The sequence below is a fragment of the Talaromyces rugulosus genome, chromosome II, assembly GCF_013368755.1.
Source record: "Talaromyces rugulosus chromosome II, complete sequence".
Lineage (NCBI taxonomy): Eukaryota > Fungi > Ascomycota > Eurotiomycetes > Eurotiales > Trichocomaceae > Talaromyces > Talaromyces rugulosus.
In genome coordinates, this window is record NC_049562.1 from 4,546,380 (window position 1) to 4,563,094 (window position 16,715).

At 50.8% G+C, this 16,715-nt stretch overlaps 8 protein-coding genes across 8 annotated transcripts; 6 read left to right on the forward strand and 2 right to left on the reverse strand.

Moving 5' to 3' along the window:
• Positions 1-446: 446 nt before the first annotated feature.
• Positions 447-3,139, reverse strand: TRUGW13939_04032 (uncharacterized protein; the record flags this gene model as incomplete). Its single annotated transcript, XM_035487209.1, has 2 exons — positions 447-2,770; positions 2,836-3,139. 2 exons carry the CDS (start codon positions 3,137-3,139, stop codon positions 447-449), a joined length of 2,628 nt encoding a protein of 875 aa, XP_035343102.1.
• Positions 3,140-3,818: 679 nt separating this feature from the next.
• Positions 3,819-5,045, forward strand: TRUGW13939_04033 (uncharacterized protein; the record flags this gene model as incomplete). The annotated part of the gene is made up of 1 exon (XM_035487210.1): positions 3,819-5,045. The coding sequence occupies one exon, from the start codon at positions 3,819-3,821 to the stop codon at positions 5,043-5,045; it is 1,227 nt and encodes a 408-aa protein (XP_035343103.1).
• Positions 5,046-5,538: 493 nt separating this feature from the next.
• On the forward strand, positions 5,539-6,104 carry TRUGW13939_04034 (uncharacterized protein; the record flags this gene model as incomplete). Its single annotated transcript, XM_035487211.1, has 2 exons — positions 5,539-5,578; positions 5,701-6,104. 2 exons carry the CDS (start codon positions 5,539-5,541, stop codon positions 6,102-6,104), a joined length of 444 nt encoding a protein of 147 aa, XP_035343104.1.
• Positions 6,105-6,510: 406 nt separating this feature from the next.
• Positions 6,511-8,154, forward strand: TRUGW13939_04035 (uncharacterized protein; the record flags this gene model as incomplete). Its single annotated transcript, XM_035487212.1, has 9 exons — positions 6,511-6,571; positions 6,675-6,755; positions 6,818-6,834; positions 6,903-7,143; positions 7,200-7,226; positions 7,286-7,461; positions 7,515-7,611; positions 7,670-7,817; positions 7,869-8,154. The coding sequence occupies 9 exons, from the start codon at positions 6,511-6,513 to the stop codon at positions 8,152-8,154; spliced, it is 1,134 nt and encodes a 377-aa protein (XP_035343105.1).
• A 960-nt stretch (positions 8,155-9,114) lies between these two features.
• On the forward strand, positions 9,115-11,058 carry TRUGW13939_04036 (uncharacterized protein; the record flags this gene model as incomplete). The annotated part of the gene is made up of 1 exon (XM_035487213.1): positions 9,115-11,058. The coding sequence occupies one exon, from the start codon at positions 9,115-9,117 to the stop codon at positions 11,056-11,058; it is 1,944 nt and encodes a 647-aa protein (XP_035343106.1).
• A 204-nt stretch (positions 11,059-11,262) lies between these two features.
• On the reverse strand, positions 11,263-12,850 carry TRUGW13939_04037 (uncharacterized protein; the record flags this gene model as incomplete). Its single annotated transcript, XM_035487214.1, has 3 exons — positions 11,263-11,737; positions 11,819-12,309; positions 12,365-12,850. 3 exons carry the CDS (start codon positions 12,848-12,850, stop codon positions 11,263-11,265), a joined length of 1,452 nt encoding a protein of 483 aa, XP_035343107.1.
• Positions 12,851-13,320: 470 nt separating this feature from the next.
• On the forward strand, positions 13,321-14,369 carry TRUGW13939_04038 (uncharacterized protein; the record flags this gene model as incomplete). The annotated part of the gene is made up of 4 exons (XM_035487215.1): positions 13,321-13,498; positions 13,558-13,646; positions 13,699-14,166; positions 14,232-14,369. 4 exons carry the CDS (start codon positions 13,321-13,323, stop codon positions 14,367-14,369), a joined length of 873 nt encoding a protein of 290 aa, XP_035343108.1.
• A 596-nt stretch (positions 14,370-14,965) lies between these two features.
• Positions 14,966-16,705, forward strand: TRUGW13939_04039 (uncharacterized protein; the record flags this gene model as incomplete). The annotated part of the gene is made up of 3 exons (XM_035487216.1): positions 14,966-15,312; positions 15,380-15,679; positions 15,742-16,705. The coding sequence occupies 3 exons, from the start codon at positions 14,966-14,968 to the stop codon at positions 16,703-16,705; spliced, it is 1,611 nt and encodes a 536-aa protein (XP_035343109.1).
• Positions 16,706-16,715: the final 10 nt, after the last annotated feature.

Here is a 16,715-nt window from a genome sequence, read left to right on the forward strand (position 1 = left end):
AATTATGACATTTCTTGGTTGTCGTGGCATCAAAACATGGCAGTGACTTGACTATAAACCCCAAGTTCACAAGCATCAAGATGGGAAAAAAAAGACGAAAAAAACACAAAAGCCAAGCACCCACTCCGTAGTGCATGAGAAGAGTTGCGTGTTATACGTGATACAGACAGAATAAAAGAAATAGAGCACACAATATCTGGTAAAAGATATAAAAAGTAAGACACAAGTAACCGTATGGCTCCTCCATTTTTCCCCCTTCCCAAATGTCGATCACAGTAAAAGAACATAAGACCGAATGATAGCATGATAGTGATAGAACAACACAGCGAGAGAGCACTTCCCTTTGCTGATTTTTTTCAGATAACATCATGAGGAAATAAAAAGAAGAAAAAAGAGAGCAATCAAATCGAAGAAATGAACGCCTTAAGACTCATCCCTTGTGTAATTTAATGACCGTAGTTACCACCCCAGCCTCCGCGTCCCGAGTTCCCATAGTAATTTCCGAATCCTGCAGCGCCGTAGTTACCGTACGCGCTTCCCTGGTGGTGGTTTTGGGTCACACCACCAGCTTGGTGGCCCCCAAGACCACCGAGGCCACCGCCGTATTGCTGGTTCAAATGGGGATAGCCGGCAAAACCCTGCTGGCCCTGTTGACCTTGGAGAGGAGGCAGCGCACTCTGCGACTGAGGTTGTCCGGGAATGCTGTTGGTGGCCGAGCCGGGGCGATTAGCCTGACCAAGTGATGGACTGGGTCCACCAGTCTTGGTCGTTTCAAAACCCTTGCTGGGTTCCTCCGAGCTCACTGGCTGTTGGGACAGCTGGTGGTTTTGCCCAAAGCCAGACTGAGAGCGTCCAAATACATCGGGCACGCCAGATCCGAAAGTGGTGTTACTGGCAGCCGTGGATGGCTGGTTCTCCGGCTGAGCAGATCCAGTTCGGCCGTACACAGAATCACGGGCGGGCAGGCTTTGGTTGAAGCCACCAGCGTTGCCGGGAGACGAAGAGTGGTCGTAGGAAAATGGTTGCCCGTACATGCCACCTTTGCCGTACGGGGCGTATTGGTTGCCATAGCCGTACTGGTTGTTGTGAGGCATGTAGTGATCCTCGTAGCGTCGGGCATCATCGTACATAGGGCGGTTACGGCCATACTGCTGCTGCTGCTGCTGCGTCATATTCATGTAAGATTGGGCGTAGTGGGGTTGCGAATAATAAGGGTACGCATAGCCATAGCCAGCGTGGCCCCCCTGGACACCTGGAATATGCTGAGCAGATGGCTGTTGCGATTGAGTAGTAGCCGGCAGAGTAGGGTTGGGAGTGTTCTGGCCACTGCCAGGAGCTTCAGCTTGCCCGTAACGACCTGGGGCTTGAGTTGCAGGAATTTGAGGTTGTCCCTCAGCTCCAGAAACCCCAAATCCGGTCGCGCCTCGCTGGGCAGTCGAGTCCTGCGACGGGTAACCATAGTAGTTGTACGGCAAGCGTTGCTGATCGGCGGCATAGAACGGAGAGTAATCGCCAGCACTCGTTACAGCAGCCTGGGCCGGCGCTTGGTGAGAGAATGGCTCTTGAGTTTGAGCCGGGGTAGTTTGTTGAGTAAAAGGGTCGTAAGGTTTCTGTGCATCAGTGTATCGGCTAAAGTCGGTAAAAGACGCAGCATCGGATGAGACTGCTTGCGGGACAGGTGGTAAGCCTGGAGCAGGACGAGCAACAGTTGGGGTTTCGGCAGATGGTTGATGCACCTGGGGAGGGGGGAAGGAGGCACGAGGAGCGACAGGGGAGTGCTGAGGTGGCTGGGGCCGAGTTTCAGCGTTCTCCCGTTGGTCATCAATGTCGGCCGAATCATTTCCATTCAAACCCATACTGCCGAACTGAACGGCAGCTCGATCAACAGCGTGGTTCGCAGGCATGACAACGGCTTCCTGTTGCTCGAGAACGCGGCGCTGGAAGCTGGAAGCACGACCTTGCGAAGCAGTTGCTTTAAACGCCGAGGTCGCATAGCCAGATGCATTGTTGCGGTTTTGAGGTGTAACCGGAGGTAGGGAGGAGGGATCTTGGACGCTGGCAACGGTGCTAGCTGCCGTCACGGTGGCGGGAGGCACGGAGACATCAGGTACCTGAGCAAGGTTCGTTTTAGTCAAATCATCTCCTGGGGCTTCGAGAGAAAGAGAGGACGCAATTTCAGGTACGGGTGGAACGGGGGCCTGTACGTGTACTTTTTCCTGAGGGATTTCAGGAACGGCCGGTGTAGGAAGCGTAGTGGCAGAGGCTGTAGGCTGGGACTCAATCGTGGGTTCGGCAGGTACGGCTGGAGCTGGAGCGGCTGGAGGAGCCTTCTTTTGCGGTGGAGGAGGAGTTGGTTTAGCGAACAAGCTGGCCCACCCCTTTTTCGCAGGTTCGGGGGCCTTCGACGCCTCCTTGGTACTCTCAGCAGGTTCGTTAGCTTCTCCAACGCTCGCCACAGGGTTTGATGGGGCTGCTTCAGTGGTTGTCGGCGCGGCTGTGGAAATGGATGGGTCGATGCTCTCAGTAACAGTAGCGGGCTTTTCTCCACGCACACCATTACCCTGAGCACCAGCTCGGCCGCCTCGGCCACCTCGGCCGCGATCACCACGGGCACGACCGCCACGGGCCTCAAATCCTCCACGCCCACGGCCACTGCGAGCAGCTGCAGGGCCTGTTTCGGTGGCGGCGTGGGGTTTCGGTGCGTCCTTGGGCTTTGATCGAGACTTGTCGGTACTCTTTTTTTTCACTTCACCCCATTGAGAAGCATTACCTAAGTCCCACCTGTTAGTGATCAACCATTCATCGCGGGAGAGTTGTTTTGGGTTCCAAGCTTACCCTCACTAATGTGCTCGATCGCACTTTCGAGGACACCATTTGCATCCTCAAGGGCAAAGACTAGGTCCTCGTCCGTCCAGTCGGGGAAAAGCTCTTTCAGAGTAGGCAGATCGCTTGCGTACTTCTTCTTCAATTGACCAATGTCGCCTTCGTCTTCAAATGATGCGGGCGTTGAAGTGCTGTCGGCGTCAACCCTGCCCGATCGAGTACCTCCTCGACCACCTCTGGAACTGTAGCCTCCTCGTCCACCTCGGGCTGCACCGCGCCCACGCGGAGCTTGATTTCTGGATAAAACTTCAGACATAGCTGCGTCTGTGATGTGAAAGGAATGGTTCGCAAGAACGGTGTGGTTGCGAAAGCGCAATTGAGGAGGGAGGAGCGTGAGCTGTTGTTGGGGGGGCTTGGGTTTGGTAGACAGGGATTCCCAAGAGGTCAGGTGCACGGAGCAAGGAGGAAAAAAACAGGATATATCAAGCAGAAGCAAGTAAATCGAACGATGCTCCCTCTTTCCGAGGTTGGCACCAGCTCTGCAGCAGAAGGGCCGCCAGGTTCGAGATGCACGAGAATGGTGGGATGCGTTGAGAGCGTTGAGGAAAGACTGGACAAGGAGGACTTTTGCAAGAGCTGAGTTTGGATCTTGCGCGCCCGGATCAGTTTTAGCGAGGCGACTGCGGGTCTTGGCGCGGCTAGGCCAAGCTAGTCGACTCCCGGCAACCACCGCCCAACCCAGCACTCGTCGTCGTCATACCAACCTCGTGTCTTCTTTCTTGATTCGCGCTGTGCTGCTAAAATAATCGGGCGTCCCTTGGAAGGATCTGGTGCTTGTGCAAGTCATTGGGCACACTTGTCAGTTAGCCCACGACCGACATCGACACCGCGCCCCGCCACACCGGCGATCTACCTGACTGACGGCAGCCTTTGTGACAAACGTTTCTTTGAGCCAAAAGTTTCACGCGGAAAAAAAAAGGCAGGAAAATAGAAACATGAAGGGCAAATCTGTGCTGAATCTCAGGCCGTGGCCGAAAATCCACCAGCCGCTGCCTCGGTCGCCGCGAGAATCGCAGCAGCTGTTGTCCGCCCTCACGACGTCTTTTCGGCGGCAGCTCGACGCTGCAGATACAAACCAGCCCGCACAGTCGGCAAATGAGCATATGCAGACCGTTCTCAACAATCCTCTGTTTCGCGTCGTGCCACCGGGGCTGACCTATCCCCAACCAGCTGCAGCATCCAGAGCTAGCCTGGGCGAGAGAATAGCCAAGGAGCCAATGGCCGTCTTTGACGAGCTGGTGGCAGCAGGGTCTATCAACCGCGAGAACCTCGGGAACTGTCTGAACTCACAGCTGGCCTTGATCGGCTCTCAGTCGTCCGATATCAAGCAAGAGATGCAAAAGACAGGCGCAGGCTCAAGGATAGTCAATTGGTTCTGGGCTTCCGATCCGGCCTCGCGAAAGCATCTGTTCAGATCCCAACGGACCTCGAGAGCAGCACTGAAGTTCATGACTGCAGAAGGCCTTCACAACGAGATCGCGGTTTTTCTGAGGATGCTGAAAGAGCTCAACCTGGGCGGCAACAATGGACACATTCCCGAGTATCCTGGGAGACGCATGTTTAAATTTTTCTTACAAGACTACATGGAGGCCGATGTCCGCTATGGGCGAGGGATAAGCGGTGCATTTGCTACTCTCATCCATGCCGCCGAACTGACTACCTCGATGCCGGATGGGGTGCGAGCCCACATGCTCAGAGGCGGCGCCATATATCTTTTGAGATCCATAGTCTCCCATGGCAGAAGCAGCTTGCTGGACAACGTGTCTACTGCTGGATTTGATCGTTTCTGCGAGGTTCTGGATTCCCTTCCCGCACTGGAATTAAGAAGTGAGGCTCTACAGTTATACCATCCATCCCACCCTACGGCCCAACCTTTCCTGAAATACATCCGCGAACACCCGGAGGAGGAGGCTTTCTCGTTCTCTCCCCCCGAGCAAGCGCAGGAAGCCGTTCTTCAAGCACATTTGGACGCATTGCGCCTGTTACTGGACCAAGAACGATACAAGGATGCCTTGCTGCTCGTTCCTAGAATCCAGCAAATGTTCTCGGAAGACGGGGTCGAAGCACACAACGCACACAGCACACACAGCACATACAATGGCCACGACTCGCGCTCCCAAATGGACGAGCTCATGGAACGACTGGACGTGGCACTGATTTGATTTGGTGCTTGGACAATAGTAACTCGTGGTGGATCCGTAGTCACGGGACCAGCCTTCTCTGGTTGGCGGACGACGCTATATCTGAGCTAGCCGCATTCGGGGTCTTGGCGCCGGGCGTCAGCAGAGAGCAGCTCACATCATTTCCGATTCTCATCGCGGTTAATAATCCGGTTAAGACTGCTGCTAACGAAAAGCCTGTTTGGACCCGTTGTTTCTGCTCGTTGGTCGTGGGGATTTCGGATCCTGGCCGGCCATGGGCCCGCGTCCAACCCCCGGCCGGCCCAGCTGCCAACCTCAACTCCCACTCATCTCATCTCATCTCATCTCATCTCACTCTCGACCTACCATCCCACAGCCCATCTCTATTTTTGAGCGCCCCAATTGATTCCGCCTCCGTTGAAGTCGCTTGTCGTGTGCGACCTTTTTACTCCGAACTCTCTGCTACTCAGCCCAATCCGGATTTGTAATATCAGATCCCTCGTTTTCTGCAGCAATGGCTTCTGAAAGCGCCTCGGATTCGCCCATCACCGAAGGTATGTGAAATCGACAATAATCAATCACTATTCCAATCTATCATGGGCGTCTTTTCCAAAAGTGATTGCGCTTGAGCTGCACTTCGATTTGTGCAACCTTTATCTGACTGCGATGCGTCCAGCGATCACAGCGCAAAACGAGCTTCGCAACGAGACCAAGACTGCCGATGACACCACCACCACCACCACCACCAAAGATGCTGAGCAGAAGGCAGACAAACTAGCCGGTTCGGCTAGCCCTCTACTAGGAGATAAACGCGGTCTTGACGAAGGCGAATCCACCCCTTCTGCAAGCAACATCGGTCTCAAGAAACAAAAAACCGAAGACGATACCGCTGAACAATCAGAGACGACCGCCAAGGCCACTTCGACTACAGATAACGCTGGACCAAGTACCAATGGCCAAAAGAAGAAGGCTGGTCGACCTAAGAAGGGCACTAATACAAACCCAGTGAAGAAGATTTCTCCCAGACCTACCGATGGCATCGGAAGTCGCACTCGCAGTCGAGCCAAGCCCTCGAACTAGCTTCATCGTGCGAGCTTCCAGTATGGCGGATATGTGGTCAAGCTTGATGTATTATAAATATTGCGAATCCACAAGCATACAGATGCGATGCCGCTGCTACCCGCGAGGTATTTTTTGTATCCGGGTTCTTTCGTCATGCCTTGTCCATGTGTACATACATTCTGTAAAAATAATAACAAACAATAAACACTTTACTGGCGCAGACAAGAGTAACCAACCCACTGAAGCGGTCAGCCAAGGGAGCGCGCAAAAGCCGTCGATTGGCGGCCGCAGCGACCTCCGATCCCGCAATGCTGCGCCGGACTATCGTTGATCCGCTTGTGAGTCAATACATTTAACTCATGGATTGCTCTTGCCTCGAGATTTTGTCCCATCTTCATCAATTGAACATCTTCGCAATTGCAACATGTCTGGAACACAGGTCTGGCTCAGAGCAGAGACCAAGCCCGCCGAGGCGCGGTCAGCACGTACGTTGCTCCTTCGCCATGATTTTTTTCACCGTCTTGCTGCGGGGAATGATCCCCGCGATATTTATTGCTCGATATACTCATATCAGGCTGTCTTCTCTAGTCACCCCCACCACAGCCAAGGCTCTTTTGGACGCAGGATACGACGTGACGGTGGAGCGATCAAGTCAGAGTATTTTCAATGGTAAATCTCGATATCGTTTCCATTTGAGTGGCAAGGCATTGACTTCTTATTGCGCTTCACAGACGACGAGTTCGCTGCCGTATGATTCCTCAGGCATCCATTATTTTCGTCAATTACATATGGCTAACCCTTTTATCTATCTATCAGATTGGCGCACGACTCGTTGACGAAGGTTCATGGGTTAAAGATGCCCCCAAAAACACATACATCCTAGGACTCAAGGAACTTCCCGAGGACGAATTTCCCTTGGAGCACGTTCACATTTCCTTCGCCCATTGTTACAAGAAGCAGGCCGGCTGGGAGACCGTCCTCAGCCGGTGGCCTCGTGGAGGTGGTGTCTTGCTAGACCTAGAGTTCTTGACCGATGAGGTCGGACGACGAGTAGCTGGTAAGCGGGTAGACTCGGGTAAAATGTGGTTTCTAGTTGACTGACGCCGTGAACAGCTTTTGGCTACTCTGCTGGATACGCCGGTATGAAAATTTGGACCTGGTTTCCAGTTATGGACTGGAAATGCTAATACAACAGACAGGTTCTGCATTGGCTATTAAAACTTGGGCGTGGCAGTTGACCGAGGGCAAGGGACAGCCACTCCCCAGCGAAAAGCCCTATCCTAACGAGGCTTCTCTCATTGAATCTGTTAAGAAAGTGCTGGAAACCGGAAAGCAAAAGGCTGGCCGCTCTCCCAAGGTACTCGTCATTGGAGCTGTAAGTCTTTTCTCAAAACGCCGAGTTAAGCACCACACTGACAATCTCTCAAGCTTGGACGATGTGGCAGCGGTGCCGTGCAATTCGCAAAGGACGTCGGTATTCCTGACAGTGACATCATTAAGTGGGATTTGGAAGAGACTAAGAAAGGTACGATTTCATCTAAAACGATCTTAAAGAGACACCAAGCATGCTAATATATCATTAGGTGGCCCCTTCAAGGAAATTGTCCAAGATGCGGATATATTCATCAACTGCATCTATTTGTCTGCAAAGATTCCGCCTTTTATCAATTCAGAGTCTCTCGCTTCTCCAGATCGTACCCTTTCCGTGGTGTGCGACGTTAGCGCAGATACGTGAGTTGATTTATCTTATAACAAAGCGAGGCTAAGCTAACATGGATCTAGAACGAACCCTAACAATCCGGTCCCCATCTACGACATCACCACGACCTTTGACAAGCCTACGGTGCCGGTAAACATCCCTGTCGGCAATGCAGCACTGCCACTGGACGTTATCAGCATTGATCACCTGCCCTCGCTTCTTCCCCGCGAAAGCTCCGAGATGTTCAGCGAAGCATTGCTGCCTAGTCTGCTGCAGCTCAAGGACAGGAGGGATGCGCGTGTGTGGAAGCAGGCAGAAGATCTGTTCCAGCAACACGTCGCCACCCTCCCAGAGAATCTGAGAGGTTGAGAGGACATCTCCTTATGGTGTGCATAGTTCAAGTGTTTTACTGTTTCAAAATGTAGACTTGGGATCCAAAAGCTATTTCGGGTATCATTTTCCTATACCCCCTCCAAAATATAGCCAATTGAATTGCAACCGTCCACGTAGAACCCGGACTTCGGGTCTGAACGGACTGATTGGTACATGCATATGTATCAGAAGGATGCTCAATCTGTAGCACCTGGGAGTATATACCAGTTGACGCGGCCGAACTGCTCTTTCTGGTATATTTTCGCCCACCCAAACGGTTGGCATGCAAAATTTAACTAAGCAGCTAGAAGTAGCGCTCTTCAGCGGTCTAATTATAGTTGCTGGAGGAGGCTAAAGCGATGAGACGATGGCACTGGGGCATGTGCGGACTCTGCGGAGAAGTCCGGCGAACGCGGATGCCTGGCCGGAGCAAAACATCCCCGGCGCGGCGGTGCCAACTCCTCCACCTCCCCCAACCATCCATTCCTCTTTCTGTCTATCTGTCTGTCTGTCTGTCTGTCGTCTTTCCTTTCCATTACATTATTCAAGCCAGACGGCTCTTTGGATGAGTGTTTTGGGAATTGTACATATTATTCCGTGCGCATAGGCCGTGCTTCTTGCTCGCTCGCACTGTCTGATGTCGATGTCGAGTCATTGATTTCCGTGCCCCGGATTTGTCATCTTTACCCCAGATTCTCGTGTGTGCGTGTTTGTTGTGGTTCCTTTTCTTGGTAGTAACAAGAGCTGACGATATCTTCTGTAGGTAGTCGAGCCTCTAGGTCGGCATATTCGTTGTCGCCGACGCACCCTCGGTTAGACGTTGATCACCTACGACGACATTACCGACACCAATTGAGCTACCCCCAGCGAGTATCGGCTACGCAGTCCTTGGAAATGGCGCGATAATAGGGGGAAGATATATGTCCCATAGTCGAACTTCTCGGTCCAGTGCCTCTAATGCCCGACAAACCCGCGACGGTTGCCGCCTATGCGGCCGGCGCCTCTCTCGCTGCCATCACCCTGTTCTACGTATTCGGACCCAATTACACAATCGACGGCGAGGACTCCAGCGGCAGCGATCGCAAGAAAGCGATTGTTGGCCTGACGAACCCGGCCAACGACTGCTTTATCAACTCGGTCTTACAGGCCCTCGCAGGCCTCGGCGATTTACGGGTATACCTGATCCGCGAGCTACACCGGCGTGAACTGGACGGGCCCGATATCTATAACCAGCTGCCCGATGTTGATGAAGCGCCTACTGGCAAAGCAAGCCTACGACCAGACAGGCAGCGTGAGCTGCAGCAGGGGACGGTCACGCTTGCGCTCAAGGAGATGCTGGATCGCCTAAACGAACGGCCCATTTACAAAAAGACCATTTCAGCCCGGCCCTTTATTGCGGCCTTAGAGTATGCGTATAGAACGCGGATCAGCCGCAATCAACAGGATGCGCAGGAATTTCTTCAGATCGTCGCTGAACGGCTCTGTGAGGAATATCATGCCGGCGTCAAAGCAAGGCGGCGTGCCCGCCGTCTAGCCGAGAGCCCAAAGCCTTCTTCTCAATCGCCTTCAGATGGCGATACTACTCAACATAGAGATAAGGAGTCATCCGAAATCTCCGTGCGCATTGAAGATGGCACTGAAGAAGGTCTGCCGGCAATGATCGACACAAAACTCCAAGAAATCGACGACGAATCTGGCTTTCCATTCGAGGGACAATTGGAATCCCAGATCGAATGCCAGTTCTGCCATTATCAGTACCGTCCTAACAAAACATCTTTTGTCAATCTGACATTACAAGTGCCCCAGAAGAGCTCTGCCACGCTAAGCTCGTGTTTTGACGGGCTCCTCAAAACCGAGTATATTGACGACTTTCGATGTGACAACTGTCGCTTACAACATGCACTAGAGACAAAGGTCATTTCCAAGTCCAAGGCAAAATCCGAAGCTGAAAAGGAATTGCTCGAGTCTCATATCTCCAAAATCCAGTATGCTCTAGAGACGGATCCTGAGCAAAGCTTGGATGGTATCGACCTCCCTTCTTCTGAAACAGCGCCGAAACGTAGAATTGCGCGCCATATGCGGATCACAGTATTTCCAAAGGTTGCCGCTATTCATCTGTCAAGGTCTATCTTTGACCAGAGCAGTTCCACAAAAAACGCTGCCAAGGTTTCTTTCCCAGAGCGTTTGCCATTAGGTGGCATTCTCAATCGGAAGTGGTACAAACTGCTGGGAATTGTCTGCCACAAAGGTAGCCACCACAGTGGACACTACGAGTCTTTCCGAAGGAGTCATACCTACCCTCCATACTCGACGCCGGATGCATTCGGGTCTTACGCGGCCAGTCGGGTTGGCAGTGCGAATGGGTCAGCTGTTGGCAGTCCACGCATTTCGGCCATGAAAAAGGCACAGTTCCCCGATGGCACAGAGCCTAGTCCACTGAGTATCTCGCCCGCGGAATCTTCTTTGTCGTTGTCGAGCGTTAACCAGTCCTCACCGACCGTGTCGACACCAACTTCGACGACCAATACTCAGCTATCTCCACAAGATTCGCCCAGTTCACGATTTTCTCTACAAAGCACGCGGCCTCGGAAATCTTCGAGTGTGAAGTCTCTGGCACGATCTGCGATGGGGACATCAAATGACGAAAGCAAAGACCACACTCCGAAACCCCCATCTACGCGATTGGGATCTCCCAAACCATCACAAGACCGGCCGTCATCGAGTGGCCTCAGCGCGCAGCGGCTGCTGCGAAAGCGCAAGCCTAACGAGCGCTGGTGGCGTATATCTGATGAAAAGGTCAAAGAATGCAAGACCAGCGATGTTCTGGGTATGCAAAAGGAAGTTTATCTACTTTTTTACGAGATGGAGAAACCGTCACCGACGTCTGCTTCCGAGTACTAAATTTTGAGAACGCATGGATAGGTGTTTATAAGTATATATTGTTATTTTTTGCATATATCTTTTTTTGCTATTCACAGCATATATTTTGGAATGTTGTCTATAAAAGTACAAACAGGGTATGAAAATGAATCAATAGATATAACTATTTGACTTCGTATATGCAAGTTGACATAAGGCTTTCTTTCCAATGTTTCAAATGTTCTATCACTCAGCGTGGGATGCAAGACACTCTAGTACGACTCGACGCAAAATGATCATAGCCTCAGTCAACAAATATTCATCTACGCAGGCAAAACATAGCCGTAGCATATCTTCGTACTCGGCATATCGATCATTTCCATCTGGCAGAGCCGAAGAAGTCCCTTCACCCAGAATGAGTCCATGCAGTGACGCCGCTGCTGCTACTTCCTTGCCTCTTAGAGGCGAAGGCAATTGGAGCCAGATGAAGAATCCACCATTTGACAGGTCGTCACTCTCGTCAGCGGTGGTCAGAGAGGGAAGAGTCACGCCAATCGGGGCGAGGTATTGCTTAATTGCCGACGTAAGTTTGGAAAACCGTCTTGCGTATGCTGGTGCCAGAGTGTTGTGGATATGCTCAGTGATTGATCCATTTTGGAGCATGTCGCTGATAAACGTGGAGACTAGCTGAGAGGGGGCACCGCCAGAACGCGTGGATCCTCTGGTGAGGTGTTAGTTCTAGCTTTCAATCTCTTTGACCGTTCCTTTTTTTGGTTGGGTTATATTGTGCTTGCTTGCTTACACTTGTGAGAGTCCGTAAATGAACGCGGGAGTTCCTTCAGCCCATCCGACTCGACATCCAGGCCCAACGATCTTGCTGAAACTGCCGTTGCTGATGCAGTTGCCGAAGTTATCAATTGGCCCACCGTCTAAAGTCGCGTCAATGTCGACGAGACGTGGCATGAGGGATGCGAACTCAGCAGGCGAGCCCGATATGGATGAAGAATAATAAGAAGGAGAAGATGATGATGATGACGAGACGGAGAGCGATGAAGACAGAGGGGAATGCGGTAAAGACACATTTGCAGAAACACTAGCATCTGATTTCCAGTAGACAAAGTCGTAGACATCGTCTGCGATCAAGAGGGCGTCGTACTTGCGGGCGAGACGGACGAGCTCCTGGCGTCGAGGAAGGCTCATTATTCTGCCTGATGGGTTGGAGAATGTCGGTACACAATAAATCACATGGGTATACAGTTTTCTGTAAGGTTTTTGTTGCTTGAATGCATGTAACTGCAAGGTAATGTGTTAGACGTTTTTCTTTTAGCTGTACTTGAAATCGACACACCTTTGGACTTTTCCCTTCATGCAAGGGTATGTTTACTTCCTGTTTCAGCGCATCTTCCAAAACTCCTAGATTGATTCCCTCTTTATCTTCTGGAATCCCTTTGAGTCTGCCCCCAAATCCAGCGTCTTCAAAGACCCGAAAGGACAAAAAGTAAGCCGGCTCAACAACAAAAATCCTTTTTGTTTGCACAGGGTCCGTGTACACCTGCAGTATGCTGGCTAGATTCTGGCTGGCGCCGCCAGTGACACAAATCCTTTCAACATCTGGCTTTTCGATCTTCCCACCACGATCAGAGGCATAAAAACTGGCAAGCCATCGGGAAAGATTTTGTCGAAGGGGCATATAGCCGGCATCCGGACCGTAGTTTATGCCTTGTTGCCATATGGCAGGGTTTGACAATGCATTTTTCGCTGCCTTTTGAATATTTTGGATAGGAATGAGGGCTGGTGAGGGATGACCGCTCGCCAGGTCAATAGATTGACTCATTCTCCCTGTCCTTCTTTCTCTTAGGAAAGAGAAATGCCAAGTCGATGCCCATCAATTCATGCGATTTGATAGAATCAGATCATAGCCATGGAATTCTTTTAGCGACTTCACCCACAAAATTTTTGACAAACTAAACAAAATATACGTTCCATTTCGAATGTCAACGATGTTGCTCTAGGGTGACCACAAGAATTGCCTAATCCGGACAAATTGGCGACGCAGCGAATCGTAGCCGGCGAGAACGGCGGGCCCGGACAAGCTGCCGATAATACTAGATTATAGATAAGGCCTCATTTACGCCGGTTTCCATGTGCATTCCCCATCATGTAATTGAAATTGTATTTTATTGCCCAAGATTGGCCTAGCAAAGGTCGGGCTTGGTCTGGAATTCAATCAATAGAAAAACCACAGAACATCCGTTAATCATTTGTATACCCGACATTTTAAAAAATTCAGAGCAAGAATTTACGATGGCGACACCTACAGTACAGCGCATACCCTACTCGGCACCGCGAGAAGAGTTTATAAACGCACTCAAAAAGGATGGCTGCGTGATTGTGCAAAACTTCACCACTCTCGAGGCTCTTGAGCAGGCGAGGGTTGAAGTGCAGCCTTATTTGAATCGAGATGACAACAGCCACGTTGGGGGTAAGCAGTCAACATCCATTACTGAGAATCGAGAGACTGATTATATGAATCAATGGCAGCTCTGAATGGAGGCACCAAAACATGCACACGGTTGGTTGGGCGAAGCAAAACGGTTCGCGAGAAGTTTTTCTCGGATCCTCTGTACCAGGTATGTCAAATACGTACTCAGGAAATATATCATCTTATTGACATAATTCCAGGACCTCGCTGAGGAATTCCTCGCCATCACCACAACAAATTGGTACAACACAGAAGCGTCAACAAACACAACGCACCCGCTGCTCTCCATCGCCATCACGATGGACACGCGACCCGGCGCGCAGGCCCAAAAGCTGCACCGCGACGACAAAAACCACCACGCGCGGCACCAGCGTGCAGACACTTATCATGCCGACCGTGACATGCTGCTTGGTCTGTTTGTGCCCGGGTGCGATACCAGCCGGGAAATCGGCGCGACGAGGATTGTGCCTGGAAGTCATCTGTGGGGGGACGAGCAGCCGGATTTTGGGCCGGATGGCAACAAGGGGGTTATTGATGCAGAGCTGAAGGCTGGTGAGGCCTTTATCATGCTTGGAAGTCTGTACCATGGGGCTGGACATTATTCGAAGAGCACGGGGAATCGCATGGTTCATATTATGTTCTTGTGTAGCGGTATTTATCGCCAAGAGGTAAGCTATTTTTTGGTGTCTCGATTCATCCACATTGAATACAGCTGACACTTTTATCTGTACAGGAAATATCGTATCTTTCATACCCTATTGAGGAAGTCAAGACGTACTCCAAGCTCGTCCAGCAGAGACTAGGCTGGGAGCAGTCTGAGCCTAATCTTGGATGGGTTGATCTTGTTTCGCCAGATGCGTTGTTGAAGTGATTTATGTCAATAACCTATTTACTATATATAAAATTAACAGCCTTCATTTACACTAAGTGCTATTAGGCGCATTATGTCGCATGGGTAGGTAGATACAGGACATAATGGTAAAATCGTTGATGAATCTCAATTTGATCTGGGCAAAGCCTGCGTGTGTGAGAAAGTCAGTTGAGATATCATTTAGTAGTTAGTATATAAGCTAATCGAATCTCCTCCCAACGGCTTCATTGAGTCAGGTTGATTGATAGCAGCTGTAATTCAATAATGTTCCTCCAAAACATCAAAATCTATGAAGCCGATGACGGATCGTTATCGCAGCTATCCGATTGGCTGCATCGCCAATATCCCCCGAAGCGGCCTAGTGCGGTCTAATTCTTGTATATTCTCGGGTTTGCTCCGGACCAGTTCTCTTTTTTGAAGATTCAAGGAGTGGCCATGCGTAATAACTAATAGATAGGATTGTAACTGTCGGGCTAGACTGTTGGCTTATCTTTCAACCTATACACCTGTATATATATAATCTTTGAGGTGTCCCGTTGATATATCCTGTAGCGTAGTTATTAGTAGTACTGCAGATTCTGCTATTGTTGCCAACAATGGACACAGAGAAAAAGCCAGCAGTTTCGGCAGATGGAGCAGTGCCAGCCAGTATGGATGTTCAGACTGGCCAAGCCACTCAGCGTGGCCTCAAGTCAAGACATGCTCAAATGCTTGCTCTCGGCGGAACAATTGGAACTGCCCTGTTTGTTAGCTCAGGCCAGACTCTGGCGCGTGGTGGCCCTGCGTTCCTCCTGGGCACGTTTTGCTTCATGTCTCTCGTAGTGTTTACCGTTGTTACTGCCCTCACAGAGATTGCAACGTGGATGCCCGTGTCTGGAAGCTCCGTCAGCTACTATTCCAATCGTCTGGTTTCGCCGTCGTTTGGATTCGCAACGGGATGGCTGTAAGGAACTCCTGTTGTTTTGGTTGGAGGCCAATTTATCAATTTACGTGCTGACTTGTTTTCACAGTTACGTCTACTGCCTGGGAATCCTCGCCCCATATGAGATTACGGCCGCTTCGTTGGTCATCAACTATTGGGGAAACCCGGTCAGCGTCGGCGTTTGGATAACGATCATGATTGTTGTCGTGGTTGGATTAAACTCTCTGCCTGTCCGTTATTACGGCGAATCGGAATTCTGGTTTGCCTCGATGAAAATGATCATGATGGCCGGACTCCTGGTTGTCTCAGCGGTCATCTTTTTCGGAGGAGGCCCCGATCATGACAGGGTTGGGTTTCGGTATTGGCAGCATCCAGGCGCTGCAAATGAGTTGAGTGCAACCCATCCAATAATTTCAAAATCATCCAGCTAACCCGGTGTCCCATCGAAAGATATATATTGAGTGGTAATACCGGCCGGTTCATTGCGTTATTGGCGACACTTGTCCTAGCCTCACTTCCATTCACTTTTGCCCCCGAGTTTCTCATCTTGACAACCGGCGAAATGGCAGCACCTCGACAGACTCTTCCGAAAGCCGCACAACGATATATATACCGCATTCTTTTCTTCTACATCTCATCCGTCCTGGCAATCGGTGTCATATGTCCTTCTGACAGCCAAGCTTTGACCAGCGGCGGAAAAGGTGCTGGAGCGTCGCCATTCGTAGTGGCTATCAAAAACGCTGGCATCCCCGTGCTTGGCAGCATCATCAACGCTGGAATTCTTCTCTCGGCCTGGTCATCTGGAAACTCCTTCTTCTACATGGCGACGCGTTCTTTGTACTCCCAAGCCCTATCTGGCAATGCGCCAAGGTGGTTTCTGGCATGCACCAAATCTGGTGTACCGTATCGATGCGTCATGGCATGCGCACTGTTCTGTCCCCTGGCCTATCTGAACCTGGGTACTAATAGTGCGGTTGTTTTTAACTGGTTCATCAATTTCACAAACGAATCTGCATTCATCTCTTGGACCTGTTGCTGCATCGTCCACCTTCGGTTTCGCAAGGCTTGCAAAGCCCAAAACATAACTAATCTCCCCTACACATCCAAATTTCAGCCGTGGGGATCATATTTTGGTCTTTTCTTGTTTCCCTTTCTCGCACTTATAAACGGGTTCGACGTATTTTTCCCGGAAAATTGGAGCACTTCGTCCTTTTTCACAGCCTATGTGGGAATCCCGCTGTTTTTGGCGTTCTACTTTGGGCATCGGATATATAACTGGCATGATCCTTGGGTGTATGATCCAGCAACAGTGGACCTCAGTGTGGACGAAGTTGAGGGCATCATTGAAGAAGTGCCAAGGTCGGCTGAAGGGAAGAGACCATGGTGGAAAATTTTCAGCTTGTTGTGGGAGTGATCATTGTATA